The sequence below is a fragment of the Apis cerana genome, linkage group LG9 (assembly GCF_029169275.1).
Source record: "Apis cerana isolate GH-2021 linkage group LG9, AcerK_1.0, whole genome shotgun sequence".
NCBI classification, from domain to species: domain Eukaryota; kingdom Metazoa; phylum Arthropoda; class Insecta; order Hymenoptera; family Apidae; genus Apis; species Apis cerana.
Genome location: NC_083860.1, coordinates 7,543,302 through 7,562,179, shown reverse-complemented (window position 1 = coordinate 7,562,179; position 18,878 = coordinate 7,543,302). Strand labels below are relative to the sequence as shown.

General features: G+C 20.7%; 4 protein-coding genes across 6 annotated transcripts; 2 read left to right on the top strand and 2 right to left on the bottom strand.

The window, feature by feature from the left end:
* Positions 1-1,504: 1,504 nt before the first annotated feature.
* Positions 1,505-10,135, top strand: LOC107993302 (serine palmitoyltransferase 2). 3 transcript variants are annotated; one of them, XM_017049671.3, is made up of 11 exons: positions 1,637-1,776; positions 4,620-4,716; positions 5,437-5,613; positions 7,409-7,563; positions 8,295-8,440; positions 8,506-8,724; positions 8,805-8,968; positions 9,052-9,213; positions 9,302-9,564; positions 9,641-9,770; positions 9,859-10,135. In XM_017049671.3, the coding sequence occupies exons 2-11, from the start codon at positions 4,663-4,665 to the stop codon at positions 9,964-9,966; spliced, it is 1,578 nt and encodes a 525-aa protein (XP_016905160.1). In that variant the 5' UTR covers positions 1,637-1,776; positions 4,620-4,662; the 3' UTR covers positions 9,967-10,135. The 3 variants fall into 3 exon arrangements, with proteins under 3 accessions (XP_016905151.1, XP_016905160.1, XP_061935307.1); XM_017049662.3 differs by lacking the exon at positions 4,620-4,716 and having other exon boundaries at positions 1,505-1,776; XM_062079323.1 differs by lacking the exons at positions 1,637-1,776; positions 4,620-4,716; positions 5,437-5,613 and adding an exon at positions 7,121-7,234.
* A 1,278-nt stretch (positions 10,136-11,413) lies between these two features.
* On the bottom strand, positions 11,414-12,400 carry LOC108003712 (gem-associated protein 6-like). The gene is made up of 2 exons (XM_017066158.3): positions 12,171-12,400; positions 11,414-12,094 (listed from the first exon to the last, which is right to left on the bottom strand). Exons 1-2 carry the CDS (start codon positions 12,398-12,400, stop codon positions 11,758-11,760), a joined length of 567 nt encoding a protein of 188 aa, XP_016921647.1. The 3' UTR covers positions 11,414-11,757.
* Positions 12,401-12,560: 160 nt separating this feature from the next.
* LOC108003703 (trafficking protein particle complex subunit 4) lies at positions 12,561-13,655 on the top strand. The gene is made up of 2 exons (XM_017066147.3): positions 12,561-12,894; positions 12,961-13,655. Exons 1-2 carry the CDS (start codon positions 12,720-12,722, stop codon positions 13,437-13,439), a joined length of 654 nt encoding a protein of 217 aa, XP_016921636.1. The 5' UTR covers positions 12,561-12,719; the 3' UTR covers positions 13,440-13,655.
* On the bottom strand, positions 13,650-18,569 carry LOC108003695 (juvenile hormone epoxide hydrolase 1). Its single transcript, XM_017066136.2, has 8 exons — positions 18,361-18,569; positions 15,440-15,551; positions 15,166-15,358; positions 14,843-15,084; positions 14,647-14,762; positions 14,390-14,589; positions 14,056-14,290; positions 13,650-13,976 (listed from the first exon to the last, which is right to left on the bottom strand). Exons 1-8 carry the CDS (start codon positions 18,417-18,419, stop codon positions 13,760-13,762), a joined length of 1,374 nt encoding a protein of 457 aa, XP_016921625.1. The 5' UTR covers positions 18,420-18,569; the 3' UTR covers positions 13,650-13,759.
* Positions 18,570-18,878: the final 309 nt, after the last annotated feature.

The following is an 18,878-nucleotide window of genomic DNA, read 5'->3' as shown; positions in this document are numbered from 1 at the left end:
AAAAATAAATAAATCTTATACATCAACAATAATAAAAAAAATATTAAATATATATATTATTATTACGGGATCTGATATGTAATGTTCGCTCCTGACCTCGAACCAATAAGAATTAAGTTGGTTTTCCCCACCACTTAATTTTGCAAAGAAGGAATTGGAGGGGATCACTCAGGACAATGAGTCACACAAAAATTAAAAGTATGATAATCTTATGATGTAATCTTAATAAGATACGATAATATGTTATATCTGTAATATATTATTAATTAATAGCATATTATTAAATAATATTATTAAATAATAAAAAAATATTCAAAAACGATGAAAGATTATTAATTTTTTTTAATTTAAATTTGTAAATATATATATATATATCACTATTGTATTTTTTTATAATAAGATTTTATAATAAGATTTTTAATTTTCAGATAAATAAACAAATATTATTTTTATATTAATAAGAATATTTTTACATTTGTATTTGTATTATTACATTTGTATTATTTGTACTTTATAATTGTAAATTAAGAAATTTGTAAAATAATAATTAATTTACTTTTACATCTACTATAATTATAAATTATAATTATTTTTGACTTTTAATGATGTCTGAAAAATAATTGATTGTTGAGTGTGATTCAACAGTGGTGAATTTGAAATAAAAAAGTACCAAAAAATTATTTGATGATTATTGATAATTCCTCATTTAAATTATATCAAATATATCTCTTTACAATGTTTAATTCTATACATTCTATAATATAATTGTATATATATAATTGTATAATATTGCAAAACATTAATGTATATGTATAATATTTTGAATTACACAATTTGAAATTAAAATCATAATTTCATAGAGATAAATAATAATTAAATTTTATAAAAAATTTAATTAAAAAATAAATAAAATAAATTTTATTTAAATAAAAAAATAAATTTTAAAAATTGCATTAAAAATCAATCAATTTTTCAATCAAAACTAAAAAAAATATTTATTATTAAAGCTTTAAGCGAAAATTTAATACAAACAAATTATTTTTTATAATATTTTAATAAATTTTATTATCTTCTTTCTTTTTAAATATATTTTTTAATTTTGATCAAATTATGTGTCTAATTTAATATATGTATATTGGTTTTTGTATAACTTATAAATCATAATTTGTTATAATCATAATCATAAATAAACATAAATAGATGTATATTATTTAGCATATATAATAGCACATAATATATATTATGATTATCAAATATTATCAAATATTACCAAATAAAAAAAAGTGAATTAATTTTAATTTACAAAAATTAATTTAAATAAAATTATTGCTATTCTTAATTATATTAATCCTAAGAATAATCAGGCTAATTCAACTTGTACGCATGCGCATACTTGTATGTTCCTGCGTTATCCCTATATTTCTCCATAAATCGCGGTCATAGAATCAGCAAAATCGAAGCGCATGCGTAACCAGTATCGTGATCGCGACGCGTGGCTTACTTGAGCGTCAGTCTTTGCTTGTTCTTCGTATTGTACTGACGCGTTTACTCTCTCTTTTTTCTCCTTCTCTCTCTTTTCTCTCTCTTTCTCTCTCTTCTCTCTCCGGTCCTACAACGGTTAGTGAAAGATTCGCCCTTTGCAATATGGCGACTCAGGCTATCACTCGGAAAAAACTAAATACACACGAGCAGAAAATAAGCAGAAACGGCTTAACCTTTCACGAGGACATCCTAGCCAACGGCCATGCTGATTTACAAAGCAATGGACGTGTACAGGTTAGATCATTACCTGTCACGCGTTTATTTTAAAATTCAGTTTATCAAATAAAATTTCTGAGACAATTAAAATTCATTTAGAAATTAGTATAATATTTATGATTATTGATTTTTATGTCTTTAATTTAAATATATTTTATTTCATTATATAATATAATTTAATTTAATTTTAATGTTAGTAGCAAAAGTAGCAAAAGTATTTTGTTAAATGTACATTAATATTAATGTTATTAAGAAAGTATACAAAAATTAAATCTAAAATTTGTCATATAAGCAAACGAAATGTATTTAATTATATTTCAATTATTTGTAACATATATCGAATGACTTTCAATTCAAAAAATTACAATATAAAACAGTTCTCTTTTCTTATATAATATTTATAAGCATATATTTGATATTGTAATTATTAAATTAACATTAATTAATTTTATTTTATTGAATTAAATATTTTATTTATTTATTACTCTCATATTAATGATTTTTAGTAATGATTTTTTTTGAAAGTTATTTGTAGAATTATAACATAGAATTATTTGTTGAAATACTTCGCGACATAGTTCTAATATTAATGGCAAGAACTGAATTTATTAAATGAATCAAGTTTGTTAATTTTTAATCATGCCTTTAAATATAATAATGTAATAAAACAAACTTATAAGTAAAAATTTTTTATTTGTAATTAATTATAAGGCTCAATTTTTTTAAATAAGTAAATTGTTTCTAATAAATGAATAATTAAAAATTAAAGTTTACATTCAATGTAACTGATATAACGTATTAAATATGATAATTAAAAAGATATACGCATTTGTCATATTAATTAATATTTTTTTTAAATTTTTTTCTTTGTATTTTTCAAGTAAAAACTTGATTATCAGGTCGACGTACATATTTCTAACCTAATTCTTATCAATGATCATAATATAGAAAACAAAATTGTAGATATCAATTTCGAATAATTCATGAAAAAAATATATATTAGAAATATATTGTAATATCAATTGGCAAGAAAATATTTGCAATTATCAAAAAAATATATATATAAAATATGAACTTTTATCACATGTTTCAACAGTTTGTAATATTTTTTCAAAACTAACCTCAAAATTTGAAAATTTAATATTCTCATTGAATAATTAATATTAATTAAAGTAAAAAATTTAAAAATAGAAATAAAAATTTAAAAATCATATTTATATCATATTTTCATTTAATCATCTATTAAGTTATTTAGATTTCAAATATTTTTATTACATTTAAAATTTTATTTTTAATAATAAAATTAATTACATTTAAGAAAAAAAACATATATTATTAAATTAATTATTAAATTATAAAATTATTAAATTAATATAAACGCATTAACTTAAGCATAAACTTTGTTTAAAATAATATCGATAAATTAAAATAATTATAGTGTCAAAATTTCTGTAAAAATATTATTCTTAATAAAAACATCAAATATTATAATAATTAAAAGATTAAAAAAAGATTAATAAGAAAGCATTAATAAAAAAACTGATTAGAATTAAAAGAAATTGAATTATTTTTGTTATAAATAAAATATAATAATTTAATGTACATAATGAAATTTGTATAAAAATAATTTTTTTTTCTAATAAATTTAAATCAATAATTGATATTTCGATTATTTAATAACTTCAAATATTCTATTTTCTAACAAAAATAATATTTATAACGATTTGATTTCAATTTTATTTTATTTTTTAATTTCTTCATATTGTCACATTATTTTTCATTTATTATATTTTTGTTTTTTATTATAATCAGAAAGAAATATAAAAGTCACTGCAAATTTTTTGTTTAAAAACTTTTTTTGTTTTCTTAATAATGCAATCTCATTAAAAATTTTTTTTCATGATCATCATCTATGAATCAAATTAAAATGTTTTTTAACATGTTAATATATTTATAAGTATCAATTTTGTATAATATTTTATCAATATTGTATTTAATTAATATTGTATTAATATTTTATATATTGGCTTATTAAAATGCAAAATTAGAATTTACAAAAAGTGATAGTTGGCAACAAGAATAGAAAAATATATTTTCCAATGAAAAAAAATATAATTTAAACAGTTTTAATAATTTTAAATATTATTAATACTTCATTTTAAGATTTTTGATTTTTTGTTTATAACTCTAATTCTAAATAATAAATGATAAAGACATATTATTTATTGATTATTATTAGTCATTTAATTGTTATAAAATGTAAAATTATATTTATCATCTCTAAACATCTTAAAATTTTTATTTTATCGGTTTTTTTTTAGTTTTTATATTGAAACTTTGTAATAACAACATTATTAAATATTTTTATTAACTATTTTTAATATAATAATATAATTATATTATGTCTAAACATATTATTTCTAACAAACTTTAAATAATTGAAATTATTTTTTATTTTATTTAATGGGATTGGATACTAATGAATATAATAAAATATAGGATATTGATAAAAAATATCTTTTTATTTATTGCATAAAAAAATGTTTTTAAATCTATGAAATATTTAAAGAGAAATTGTTAAATTAAAGCATATTTATTTTTTATTTTATATTTTTTGAAATATTAAATTGATTTTAATTATTTAAATAGTATTACATATTTTTTTTTCAATACTGTATTATAGCCAAAAAAAATAAATTCGACAATCTGTATTAAAATGACCTTAAATTAATCTTGAATAAAATGAAGCAATATTATTCATTAATGAATTAATCAATTCATGCTACATAATAATATATGTAATAATTGGAATATGTATTTATTGGTCTATAAAAAATCCACGTACTTTAAACTTCGAATAGGTCAGTTGCAGTCTGATTTTGAGCAAGTAGGGGAGAAAGCCGCATGCGGCTCGTAAACCACCAGTTCATCACCTCTGCAGTAACCGATACAGTATACGTATGTATTTTCAATACATTCTTGTTCTTGTTTATTTCAAGGTCACTTTAATTACAAATTTTTGAATTTATTTGTCTATTAGTTAAAATACAGCACTGAAAAAAATATACCGATAATACTTAAAAATTTAGAATCAACATATTTTCAAAAATTTAAAAATAATGTAATATAAAATTCATTATATTTTTTAAGAAACATTTTTTTTAGAAAGAAAATAGAAATAAATTTTTATTTACTAATCTACTATATATAAGATTAATTTAAATTGATTTATTTAAATCTATCTATATTGATGGTATTGAAAAATATTTTAAATAAATATGCTAATTAAATTAAAAAGATTAAAACAAATTTCAATATTCACTTTGAATAAAATATAAGACGCAATGCAGTATTTTTGTACATGTACTCTATCTTCGATGTATAATAAGTTTTACAAAATTAGTTAAATCATATATTCTTTATACATTTAATTATAATTGGAAAATATTCATAAGATATTTATAAGATTATACGCATTTTGAATTTTTGTTTAAAAGATTTTTCAATATCTTTGAAACATCTTCGAAGATATTCGAGGAAATCGATTTAAACGGAACATTACTATATATGTAATGCGTAATATATGTAGAATATTTTTTTGTTGGAAGTTTTTGTTGCAATAGTTCAGTATTTAAGAATTTATTATAAATATAAATGTGTTTAAAACTTTTTATTTAGTTTCCAGAGAAAAAAACAAAGGTGAAACCGGCGAAATTAAGATCAAAGGAATCATTCGAAAGAATACCGTTTATTACTGCAGTATTGACCCATTTAGGATTCTGTATTCTTATGTTTCTTGGTTTTATAAATCAATTACTTTTCACCCCCAGAGTTGCAAAAGAATACAATAGAGAGGTAAGAATAAACAAATATTTAAAAATTAATTTTTTAATTTGATTATTTATCGATTTCTTTATTTTGAAAAAATTTAAGAATTTATAAACATAGAATGTTTTTATAATCAAATTTAAAAAATGGAATTTTTTGATTAAAAAATTTATCCTTGACTTTTTATGTATATTTTTATCTTTGTCTTATTTATAAGATTAAAAATAAATTAAAATAAATTAATTTATAAATTAAGATTATAATAAATCAATTTATATTTTTGGTTTAGATTGAGATGAAATTAACAAACAATGATTTGAAAATATTATTTAATTAAAAACGGATATAAAAAATGGGATTGATTCAAATATTATTAATGTATAATGAAAAAAAAATGAAATAATAATCAAGTCAAAAATGAAAAGTAATCGAGAAATAGAATCGCATAAAAGAAAAATTAAATCGATTCCGTTCGAGTTGAATTACGATTGTTCACGAGAAAGAAAGATTCGATTGATTGTAACTTAAAACAATCATAATTATAAAACTTACGCATTCAAAGATTTTTTCAAGCGGAGTAAACGATTTTATGATTTTTTACGCTGTTAATCTTCTTAATACAATTTTTAACTACAATACTTATTACTATAATATATATATATATATATATATATATATATATATATACTTATTTTATTATTAAAGGTAAAAAAACTTTCGATGATGACATTTATCGGGATACATGTAAAAAATTAATGACAATAATTTTAAATTTTATCCTAATTACGTCATGTGTATTATGTGAAAATTATATAAAATGATTAATAATTAAATGATATATAACGAAGGAAAATATTTCATCGTGATTTCTATGAAAGTATAAAATTGTGAAATTTTGAAAATAAATATTATTTAATAGTTTTTTACGATATCTCTAGAAATGTTTTATCATCTTAGAATAGCAGAAGCGTTAGGAATGAAGCTTTTGATATCTAATCTTTCTTGATACAGTTGTAATGCTAAAGAATATAAATCTAGAATATAAAAATGATATTTAAAATAATTATCAATTATTATTAAAATAAAAGAAGAAAAATAGAAAATTTGCGCTTAAAAATTTTGTAGAAAAACAAAGATCTTTCTTTCGTTTTATCATATTTAGGGAAATAAATGTTTAAATAATAATAATAGATATAATACCATATAATAATAGATATAATTCCAAATCTTATGATATGACTCATTCACAATTAAAAATTATCAATATTATTTATATATCATATCAAATAAAATTATTTCTAAAGGAAATTCATTATATAAATTTAAACTTAAAAAAATGATTAATATATAAAGCATTAAAAAATATAATTCAAAAGAATCAAATTTTTTAAATTTAAATTAAATTTTACGATATCTTTACGTTCATATTGATATATTAAAATCTTTTTTATATTATATATCTTATTTATCTTATATCTATTATATCTTTTTTATATTATATTTATTTTGAAACGTTCTATAGATATTTCTACTGTACTGATTTTTCTATTTGTTAGAATAGTGCTACGCATTACTGTATAGCCGTATATGGCATGTTATAAAGTAGCTTGACCGATAATGAATTGTTCGGCCTTGAAATATTTAAATGGTAAATTTGAAATTTCAGCCGATGTTAGAAACTGATTTTTGTACATAAAACTTATTACTTATGTTATATATATTGTAATTTCAATTTTAAATATTTTTTATTATTTTTTAAAATTCTTTTATATAAATAAATACTGATTAAAAAAAAATTTAATTTAATTTTGTTTGTTTCTAGGGTTATGCATCTTTATATGAGCATTTCGAAAAGTTTTATCTTCGATACGTTTACAGGAGAGTAAGGGATTGTTGGAACAGGCCAATATGTTCTGTTCCAGGTGCCACGGTTACACTTAAGGATAGAATAACGAAAGATTATGGATGGACGTTTCAGTAAGTTGAAATTTTAAAAATAATTCGTCAATTTTAAATTAAAAATGACATCACAAATCTTTATCAAATTGAGAATTGTATAAAATTTTATTTTGAATAAAAGAAATTATTATTCATTGGTATCTTCTATATATATAATCTATATCATTATATATAATCTAATATATAATCTATTTTGATATAATTTTTCATAAAAACTGTATAACAACTATTATATATAATAATTTTATTATAAAATAATAAAAATTATTATAATTTTAATTTTGACATGATTGTTACTCAATTTCAAATGCACATATTCAAAAATCGTAACAACTCGATTGGAGATACAGGAAGGCAAGCATCTATCTTGATTAAATGTAATGAAGAACTCAAGGAGATTTGACGACCAGAGATTGAGCAAGAAAATAGATTTATAACTTGAAAATCAAATTAAATGGATTTCGATCAATTTTATTGTTTTTTTATTATATTTACTAATTTGTTTAATTTTTATAAACATTTCTACTTCAATTTTTTGGAAAAATCTTATTTTATTATGTAATATTTTATTTCTTTAATTCCATTTAATTTTTTTTAAACTTAATTTTCATGAAATAAGTTGATTAATATATATATATATATATATATATATATTGTTTTAGCATTTTAAATAACATAAAATATATGATAATTTATTAAAATAAATTAAAGTTAAATGATAATTTTTCATTTACCAATTTGATATTCAGATTCACGGGAACGACATCAGAATGTATAAATTTAGGATCGTACAATTATTTAGGCTTTGCAGAAGCGAATGGTAAATGTGCTGATCAAAGTATTGAAACTTTGAAAAAATTTGGTTGTGCTAGTTGCAGTAGTCGTCTAGAACTTGGTAATTAATTTTATCTTATCTAATAATATATATTATTTTTATTTTAACTTTTTTTTTTAATCCAGGAAATATGCCAATTCACGAAGAATTAGAACAATTAACGGCTAGGTTTTTGGGTGTGGAGGACGCTATAGTCTTTGGAATGGGTTTTGCTACAAATGCTCTTAATTTGCCCTCATTATTGAGCAAGGGGTGTTTAGTATTAAGTGATGAAAAAAATCATGCCTCATTAATACTTGGATTGAGATTGTCTGGTGCTACAGTTAGAGTATTTGAGCACAATAGTAAGTTTATAAAATAACAAATTAAAAAAAGTTTTATAAAATTTATTTTTTAGCTTAAATATTGAATTTTATTTTTAAAGATATGAAGCATTTAGAAAAATGTTTGAAAACTGCAATAGTTTTTGGACAACCAGAATCTCATAAACCTTGGAAAAAAATAGTGATTGTAGTGGAAGGTGTTTATTCTATGGAAGGTTCTATTGTACATCTACCTGAAATTTTGCAGCTCAAGAAGAAATACAAAGTTCGTACATTTATTTGCATGTACAATAATTTCATTCTAATATATATATCTAGAAAATATTAAAATTTAATTTAATATAATAGGCTTATCTTTATTTGGATGAAGCTCATAGCACAGGTGCATTAGGCAAACGTGGAAGAGGTGTTTGTGACTATTATGAAATTGATCCACGAGAAGTGGATATACTTATGGGAACTTTTACGAAAAGTTTTGGGTCCGCTGGCGGTTATATTGCCGGAACAAAAGTAAAGAAATTTTTAAGTTATCTTTATAATTAAAAACACAATGTTCATAATATCAATATTAATAACAACAATAATTCTATATTTCTAGATATTAATAAATCATTTAAGGATACATAGTCATGCACATACTTATGCGGCAGCTATGTCTCCACCGATAGCACAGCAAATTATAACTTCAATGAAAATAATAGCTGGAGAAGATGGTACAGATGATGGAAAAAGAAGAACAAAACAATTAGCGAGAAACACTAGATATTTCAGACGCAGACTTAATCAGATTGGAGTTATTATTTATGGAAATGAAGATTCACCTGTTGTACCTATGTTAGTTTATTTGTTTTCAAAAATAGGGTATGTAAATAGTTAATATTTTAATGTAACATGATGAATTGAATCTTAAAACTATAATTTTTATTCCAATTAATAGTTCAGTTGTACGAACCTTAACAACATATAACATAGCAGCAGTTGGAGTTGGATTTCCAGCAACTCCATTAATGGAAGGCAGAATACGATTTTGTCTTTCTGCTGCACATACTAAACAACAATTAGATTATGTAAGCATATATATTTCTTTTGTTAATTTGATTTTTTGCCATTGATTTTCTATTGAAATTTTTAATTTTTTCTCTCTTTTTTATTTAGGTGTTATTACATATTGAAAGTCTTGCAGATTTCTTGGGTTTAAGATATTCTCGTAAATCTCGCGATCCTGCCCCCATAGAATATTATTCCGATGGTGAGGCCGAATGACCTGTTATCTAAAAATAGATTCTTTAGGATATTTACTTTGCTCCAAAGAAGCGCCTGGTATTTCTATGGAGAAACACTGCCTTGGAAGAACTCTACACGCATTCTTTTATATGCTTTTCCATTGATGTACATATATTAAATTTTAATTAAATTGCAAATGAGAAGAAAACAATATCATTTCTGAACGTCATGAAATCATTATTATGAAATATAAAATTATAAATTAATAATTTATCATTTTAGAAGAAAATACTTCTATATTTTGGATATTTGTAATGAATTTTGAACTTCGATATTTGTATTAGAAATTTTTATGAAGAAAAAAATATCAAATTTCTTCTTGCACAGTGTACAACGAATTAAAAGATATTAATGGAGAAGTCAGAAATGCGTCAGAGTTCAGTTGTCCTCTTATTTTACGTGCACCAAGCTCGTAGAGGCATATGCACATATCGGTGGCTGTGATATGCCAACAGATCTTAGATATGCAAGGTAGTTTTAATAAATAAAATTCATCTGAAATAGTTTCCTCTTCCCATGGTAGAGAAGCTAGACAGTTCGATATTTTTCTAAAAGAAATGAAAAAATCGAAACAAGATTTTTCTTCAAATATTTAATTCTTTGACGCATTCTGCGTTGGTGCACTACTATAATTGCATTTATTTTATATCAAATATTTTATATCAAAATTTAACTCTTTTGCTGTGGTATATATTTTATGTAATATCACTGTATGTAGCAGTGTAAAGCTTTATAAATTTATCTATTTTCTATCATTGCTATATTTACGTATATGCTTTAGAAAATTAATAATACGTGCACATATACATATAAACGCACACAAAACGAACAGTAAGTACGAACGAGTAAGTTGATATATTCAATTCTAAAAATTATTCATCTATTTATAGTGAAAATAAAGAAAATAGGATTTTAGAATTAAAAAAAATATATCTTAAACAGTGATTTTTACTTCCATTACCACAGCAAAGAGTTTAAGTTTAAGGCAAAAATACATATATTTTTCTTTTTTCTTTTGATAATTAAAATAGATTTATATTTTATTAAAATTATAGTTAACAATTTATTTTTTAAAAATAATTTTATAGTTTTATAGTTTTTTTTTATTCTTCATTCTTTAAGTCAAGCATCATTTAAAAAAAAAATAGAAATAGTAGTAGAATTATTGTTTCCAAATAAGACCTAAAAACGCGCACATTTTTAATAGTGATAATTTCAGATAATTTCACAAATAGTATAATTTTATAATTAATTATTCGATTTTAAATAATTATATATCATAGAATAATATTCATTTATACAGGAAATTCATAAAATGATTGCACAAATTTTTTAACATTGTTTTATCACAATACTAAACGAATTAATTATTAAACTAATTATTTATTTCTAAAAAGCAGAGTATTATTTTAATAAATTGAAATAGTTTGTAAGAAATTATTATTTTGATTTATTTTTCATTAATATACATATGTAACAAAAAAAATGAAAATTGATATTGATAAGCATCTACATATTTATATTAAAATTCAATTCAATTGTAAATGAAATTTTCATCTGCGATTAATTTATATCAAATAAAATTTTATTTTAGATGATATGTGATGTGCGAAAAATAAAATATTTTATAGTAATAAAAAGAGATATAATTCAGATTTTAAAAAATAAAGAAATTTTTTTTAAAACAATTTGTATTTTTTTATAATTACTTATTTAATCTTTCAATTAAATAAAGAATATATAAATATTGTTTTAAAAAAAGCATAAACTTCAAATTTGTATACGAGAAAGAAAGCTTTGAATTCTTCGTAAAATAATGCTATTATCGCATATGCAATCAGATGGTTCATATGGTGGTTTTATAGAAAGTATATTTTCTATTGTTAAAATGTCATTTTGTTCTTTTACAGGGAATCTATTTTCTCGAAGTAGTTTTATCACAGCATTTTTTCGTTCCTCTAATGTGGTTTGAAGAATATTTACTGGAGCATTTGTAAACAATTCTGGTAATTCATATGATTGATTTGAACAGATATTTATATTTTTTATTGCATGACCAAATATGATTTTTAAATTATTTTGTTGGCAGCCTTGTAACAATACAACACTGCAAAACAACTTATAAATTATTTATGAATAAAGAAATAATTGAAAATTTTAAATAATATACAAACGATTCTAACCTTTCCGATACTGGATCAACTGTATAAACAACACCAGATATCATGGTATTATCTTCAGTTAAAATATTCACTTTCATACCAATATAACTTTTAAATAATAAAGGATTATTTTTATAAATTTTATGGGAAAAATGCGAATTCTCTCCCATAATATAATATAAACAAAGACTTGTCTCGCATATAAAGTATAGTATAGATGATATCACAAGAACTACAAATTCTAGTAACATTAAAATTTTCAACTAAAATTAACTAACTGAAAATTAACTAAAAATAATAGTATAGAAATTAAGTAGTAATATTTAAATATTCAACTACTGAATTTCATTTGAAACTAATTTACTAAATTTAAGAAACATAACCTAAAAAATAATCGATGTTGACAACTTTATCGTAAATATACAATTGAGATATTTATAAATTCAAAAAAGAATGTATAATTAAAAAGTGATAATTAATTATAGCATATTTATTAATATTACATTATTATATTATATATAATAAATCAATATATTAATTATAAATATAGCAAATTGAAAAAATTTAATCATGGTTATTTATGGTGTTTATATTGTATCAAAATCAGGCGGACTAATTTTTAATCATGATCATAATGTTCCACGAATTGAAAATGAAAAAACATTTAATTTTCCACTTGATATAAAATTAAATTATGAAAATAAAAAAATTGTTGTTTCATTTGGACAAAAAGAAGGAATTAACGGTAAGAATAATATTTCTTTAATTTTTAAAAGATTATAAAATTTAAATTTTTGTTTATTTATTGTAGTGGGTCATGTTTTAACTGCAGTAAATAATAGTCCTGTTGTAGGACGTGAATTAGAAAATGGGAAAGATGTGATTGAACTGTTAGAACAACCAGAAAATTTTCCTGTGTTACTTAGATTTAGCCGTGCCAGAATGACAACCAATGAAAAAATTTTTTTAGCCTCAATGTTTTATCCTTTATTTGCAATTGCCAGTCAATTAAGTCCCGAACCACGTTGTTCTGGCATTGAAGTTTTAGAAGCTGATACATTTAGACTGCATTGCTATCAAACATTAACTGGAATAAAATTCATAGTAGTGGCAGAACCCACTCAAAGTGGAATAGAAATTCTTTTAAAAAGAGTATATGAACTATATGCTGATTATGCTTTAAAAAATCCTTTTTATTCATTAGAAATGCCAATCAGATGTGAATTGTTTGAAACTAATTTACAAAATTTATTAGAAAATATTGAAAAGTCTGGTTCTAGCAATGTATAAGTAATAAATTAATATCTCATAAGTAATATTAGATAAATATAAAATATGATTATGTTAATTAACATAAATATGATTATGTTAATTATGTTAAGTATAAAATATGATTATGTTAATTAGATTAAATCTTACTTGATTATGAAATGACTTATTATGAAATATCATATTAAAATGTAAATGATACAATGAATATAAATAAAAATAATTCTCTTGTTTGTATTTAATAGTAAACATAACAATTTATTAAAATATTTTTAAAAAATATATAAATGATTATATGTACGTATAAAAATTATTGAATATTTTTCTTAATAGAATTGCTTCTATGAAGATTTTGATGTAAGGTTCTCTATCTTTTTAACAAAACTGAAAATATCATTAGCTAAAAGTCTGGGTTCTTCAAAAGCTGCAAAATGTCCACCACGTGATATAACATTGTATTGAATTATATTAGGATATTTTTGTTTAAGCAAACTTTCAGGCAAAATAAGTATTTCATTGGGAAACGCTGCACAAGCTGTAAACACTTTTACAGGCAATCTGAAATAAAATGTGTACATTTAAATACCTTATATAAATAAAAAATTTATAAATTTGTGAATTAAATAAATTAACTTACTGGTCAATTTTCAGAGATCTATGTGATGAACTAAAATTTTCAGCATAAAGTCTAACACTTGTAGTAATACTATTAGTGATCCAATATATCATTATATTATCCAATAGCTCATCTAGCATAAATTTTTCTGTTATACCACCATCATCTTGTTTTTTGTATGTCTTATTTGTCCATACAGAAAACTTTTCTAAAATATATGCTGCCAGTGCATCAGGTGAAGCAGTCAATGCAGCACCTGATAAACAAGTTTTATTAATATTAAAAATTTTAGTGCCTAATATGTATTATGTATTTTATTTAAAGTTTTGAATATCTTAAACAAAATGATATATACCTATAGTATCTGGTTTTGTAGCCTGTATATGAAAGTAACCACTTTCTTCAATTAAGGTGGACAAAATTTTACTCACAGGAAAGAATTTTGAATAATGTTCATTTGCTCCTATTAATGATGGGAAATAGGTACCAACAAATAACCAGAAAAAATTAGATAATTTTAAAGAAAAACACATATTACTATGTAGACCAATTATCCTAAAAAGCAAATAATATTAAATTTTCTTAAAGTTTTATGTTACTGTAGTTACTAACTTTTCTGGGAAAAGAACAGCCATATCAGAAGCAATAATAGCTCCCCAATCACCTCCTTGAACGTAAAATTTTTCAAAACCAAGTCTCTGCATCAGATTCTTGAATATTACAGCTATCTAAATAAAAAGTAGTTTTGAAAGAAAAATCATTAAATATATTAATTTATATGCTGTAAAAACAGAAAGTGCAATATTACCTGAGTAGCAGCCATGCCTGGTCGTACCGCACCTTCGGAGAAACCGTATCCAGGAAGTGACGGTATAATAACTTCGAACACAAAGTTCTGATTAGGCCAAGGTTTTGTTAACATGGGTATAATTTTCTGAAATTCCACAACAGATCCAGGCCATCCATGTAACATGAGTAAAGGTAAAACTTTTAAGTTTTTATTATTTGGTAAATTTGTTGGCTTTACATGATAGAAATGTATGTCCAAACCTAAAATTTTTATATATCTTATTTTTTCTTTATTAAATTTTTTATTAATTATAAAAATACATTAATTATTTTCTCTCTTACCCTGAATAGTAGTCATAAACTGAGGATACTTATTTAACAAAGCTTGTCTCTCAGTCCAGTTGTATTTATCTCTCCAGTAATCAAGTACCGTATTCAAATATCTAGTTGAGATACCGTAAGTCCAGCCTACATTTTCCAATGGTTTTTTATACGTTCTTCTGTGTGCCAGACGATACTTTAAATCGTCTAGAAGCTTAAAGAATAATTGGATAAATTAAAATGAATGAAAAAATTAGAATTCAAAAATAAATTATAATTTTATTTGATTATTTACCGATTTTGATACATCAATTTTGAAAGGTCGTATTTCTATAGATTCCTTTTCATTTTTTTTTAATCCCCAATTTGTTTCCGGTAAAGTTGGAACATTAAGTTCGTTCACAGAACTAAAATTGTTAGACATATTTGTAAAATTATAAACGTAGATTATATCCTTTTTAATTTTATTATGCTATTTATATTTACAATTATGTATAATCTCTCTCTCTCTCTCTCTCTCTCTCTCGATAATTTTAAAAAGTTCAGTCATGACTTCGTGAAATCGAATTCACGATATTTTTTTTTTAAATTTCTAAATATAAGTATTTCATAAAATAAAGATAAAATCAGATAAAGAAGATAGATGGATAATCATCATCTTGAAAAATAAGTTTTTTCAAATGAGCGTTTTAATTATTGAATTATCAGTTATCAAATTAGAATCATATCATTCGAATTGACAAATATTATTGTAATTAATAATTATTTTATAATAATTATAATTAATTATTTTTTTCTGTTTATATTTTTTATTCAATGATATTGAATATAATTTTCTATTATTTTTCAATATGAAATGATAATTTTCTAATCAAGTTAATAATTTAATTTAAAAATATGACATTTTCATATATTAATGATTATACATAAATATTTTTTACATAATTATATTTTAATAATGATGCTTATTAAAAATCGATTTATATACGTAGAAGTATAAATATTTTATGAATATTATAAATTTAAAAACGTGATAAGTAATGAAATATTTGATTTAAAATATTTGTATTTCTATTTTTGAAATTAAAAAATCTAATCTTAATTCTAAAAGTAATAATTAATCATTTTGAATTATATAACTGCAAATTTTTGATTAGATAACATTACGATTAAATATCATTACAAAGCATTTATAAAGTAAAAATAACGATATTATTATCATTATTAGCAAATATTATCAATGAACTTTATATTTTAATGTAAATAAAATATATTAATAAAATAATTAGATTTTGAATAATAATTAAAATATAAATAAAATGAAAACAATAACTTTTTACAATCATCGTCTTTAATTTTGTTTACTGGACATTTCTTATTTCCGTCGCATAGGCAGTTTTTATATGTATTAAATGAATTATTATATATTATTTAGAATATTAATGATTTGAAAATACGTTTGATTATACAAAGTGATATATGCTAATAAAAGATAAAATAATAAATTGATAATAATATAAGAAATTTATTAATGACATTTATTAATAATAAAATAGATTTCAATTACTCAATCAAATATTAAGATTAAATAAAACAAAAGAAAAAAAGAATTTGAAAATTTGTCTATTTCTTGATTATATACGATTAATCTTGATTTTCCAAAAACAAGAATTTAAATGACTTTTTTTGTATATTTTTGATTTTTTTCTGTTCAGTTATATCATATTATATTTATATATATTGTATATATTGTATCAAATTATAAAACAATTTGTATATTGAAAAAATCAAAAAGTGTGTAAATGAAAAATAATAAAGAAACTTAAAGCAATTTTTATTTGTTCTAACGATGATAGCATACTTTTCATTTAAATTGTAATAAAATTACTTGTTAAATTATGAATCTATTATAGAAGAATGGACTTCAAACTACTAATAATGACTAATGATGAATTTATAAATTTAAAATAACTCTTCGTTATATCTTAGAAAAATTTATCAAATTCCGTAATTAATTTAATTTTTTTCAAAAAAAAAAGACTACATTCATTTTTTCATTCCGTTTTCTAATGTGAAAACATCTTTATTGAAAATTGTTTTAACAAAATGAAAATAAAATTTTTATTATTTAAAGTATCTCTAAAAAATTATTATATAATTTTTATATAATAAAATTATAATAATACAAAAATTAAATGATTCAAAAATCAGAATTTTTTTATTTTTAATTTTGCCATCTAATGTATCTCTTCCATTTTCAATTTAAAACGTAAAATAATTTTCATAAATATGAATTTTATTAATTTCCCTAAATTCAGTATAGTTATATTTAATAAATAAATATTGATTTTGATTTTACTTAAAGATATTACATAGAATAATATTTACTATAATCAATTAGCGGCATTAAACTAATTTTTAATCAATAATATATAAAGCTACTAATATTTGTAATAATTTGTAATAATATATTGAGTGAATCAATAATTGATGTTGAAAAGGATTAAATTTTTATAATAATTCTAAACTTGATATAATGATAAAAATTTTTAATATAATTTTATATTTTAAATTTTAAATGTAAAATGTAAAATAAAAATTTATAAATATTTAAGAATAATATTAAGATTTTATAGTTAATTATTATATAATATATAATAATTATAAATATAAAATAATTCTTTATATACATAAATTATATAAATAAAGTTTATATTTTTTTTATTATACAAATCGAATTCATGAATTATAAATGAATGTATGAAAAAATTCAGAAAATAAAAATATGTTATATTAAAAAAAATCATATTAGTTTTACGTAAGAAAAAAGAATATTAAAATTTTAAAATCATAAATCATTTATATTCAAATTATAAATATAATTATAATATAATATTACAATATAATTATAATTATAAAATAATAAATTATAAAATAATAATTATAATATAACATTATAATATAATATAAAATTATAATAAATTATATAATTATAATTTTTACAAAAATATATGAAGATTGTATATTATTAAGAGTACTTTTTACATGAAATAAAATAAAATCAATCAATTAAAAAATATATATCATATACATTTATTAACATCTAATATCTATGATAGATATTGTATGATATAAAAATTATATAAATAAATATTTATATATTTGTGATATTATTTTCAATTTATATTAATCATTTTATAACATTGATAAACTTACGATAAATAAATAGAAATTCCAGCGACACAAAGTCCTAGCATCCCTACTGTTTTCCACATATTGTATCACACGTCTATTCACTTTGACTACTAAATTAGCAATACGTGGTAGAGTAAGGCTTCAACAAACTTTTATACTAATATTTAAAGAAAAAAATAACGTTAGTCAACAAAGTATTATTAGAATAAGAGAGAGAATTTGATTCTCAGCACCACCTATTGGTCGATTTTAAGTATCATGTGCAAAATATGAATATGTAAAAGATAATTGTTATGTTTCGAATTCAAGGATTACTTTAGTTATTTTAATTGAAATTAATATGAATATAATGACACACAAAATATAAAAATAATAATACTACATTTTTTATATTTTATTTTATTATTTTTTATTTTAGGAATATAAAAAACATGATTATAATCAAACAGTAGAAAATTAATTTTTAATTTTTGTTCTTAAATAAAATAATTTGCTATGATTTAATAAATGAATATCTTTAATTTTAAATAAGTTCAATA

Excerpts from the sequence above, each read along its gene's own strand:
- LOC107993302 (XM_017049662.3), top strand. The coding sequence starts at position 1,645 with ATGGCGACTCAGGCTATCACTCGGAAAAAACTAAATACACACGAGCAG. Across the intron at positions 5,614-7,408 it reads CAAAAGAATACAATAGAGAG|GGTTATGCATCTTTATATGA; the intron begins GTAAGAATAAAC and ends GTTTGTTTCTAG. Across the intron at positions 8,441-8,505 it reads CAGTAGTCGTCTAGAACTTG|GAAATATGCCAATTCACGAA; the intron begins GTAATTAATTTT and ends TTTTTAATCCAG.
- LOC108003712 (XM_017066158.3), bottom strand. The coding sequence starts at position 12,400 with ATGTTACTAGAATTTGTAGTTCTTGTGATATCATCTATACTATACTTT. Across the intron at positions 12,095-12,170 it reads GTTGATCCAGTATCGGAAAG|TGTTGTATTGTTACAAGGCT; the intron begins GTTAGAATCGTT and ends GTTGTTTTGCAG.
- LOC108003703 (XM_017066147.3), top strand. The coding sequence starts at position 12,720 with ATGGTTATTTATGGTGTTTATATTGTATCAAAATCAGGCGGACTAATT. Across the intron at positions 12,895-12,960 it reads ACAAAAAGAAGGAATTAACG|TGGGTCATGTTTTAACTGCA; the intron begins GTAAGAATAATA and ends TATTTATTGTAG.
- LOC108003695 (XM_017066136.2), bottom strand. The coding sequence starts at position 18,419 with ATGTGGAAAACAGTAGGGATGCTAGGACTTTGTGTCGCTGGAATTTCT. Across the intron at positions 14,763-14,842 it reads CAGGCATGGCTGCTACTCAG|ATAGCTGTAATATTCAAGAA; the intron begins GTAATATTGCAC and ends CTTTTTATTTAG. Across the intron at positions 14,590-14,646 it reads GCTGTTCTTTTCCCAGAAAA|GATAATTGGTCTACATAGTA; the intron begins GTTAGTAACTAC and ends TTTGCTTTTTAG.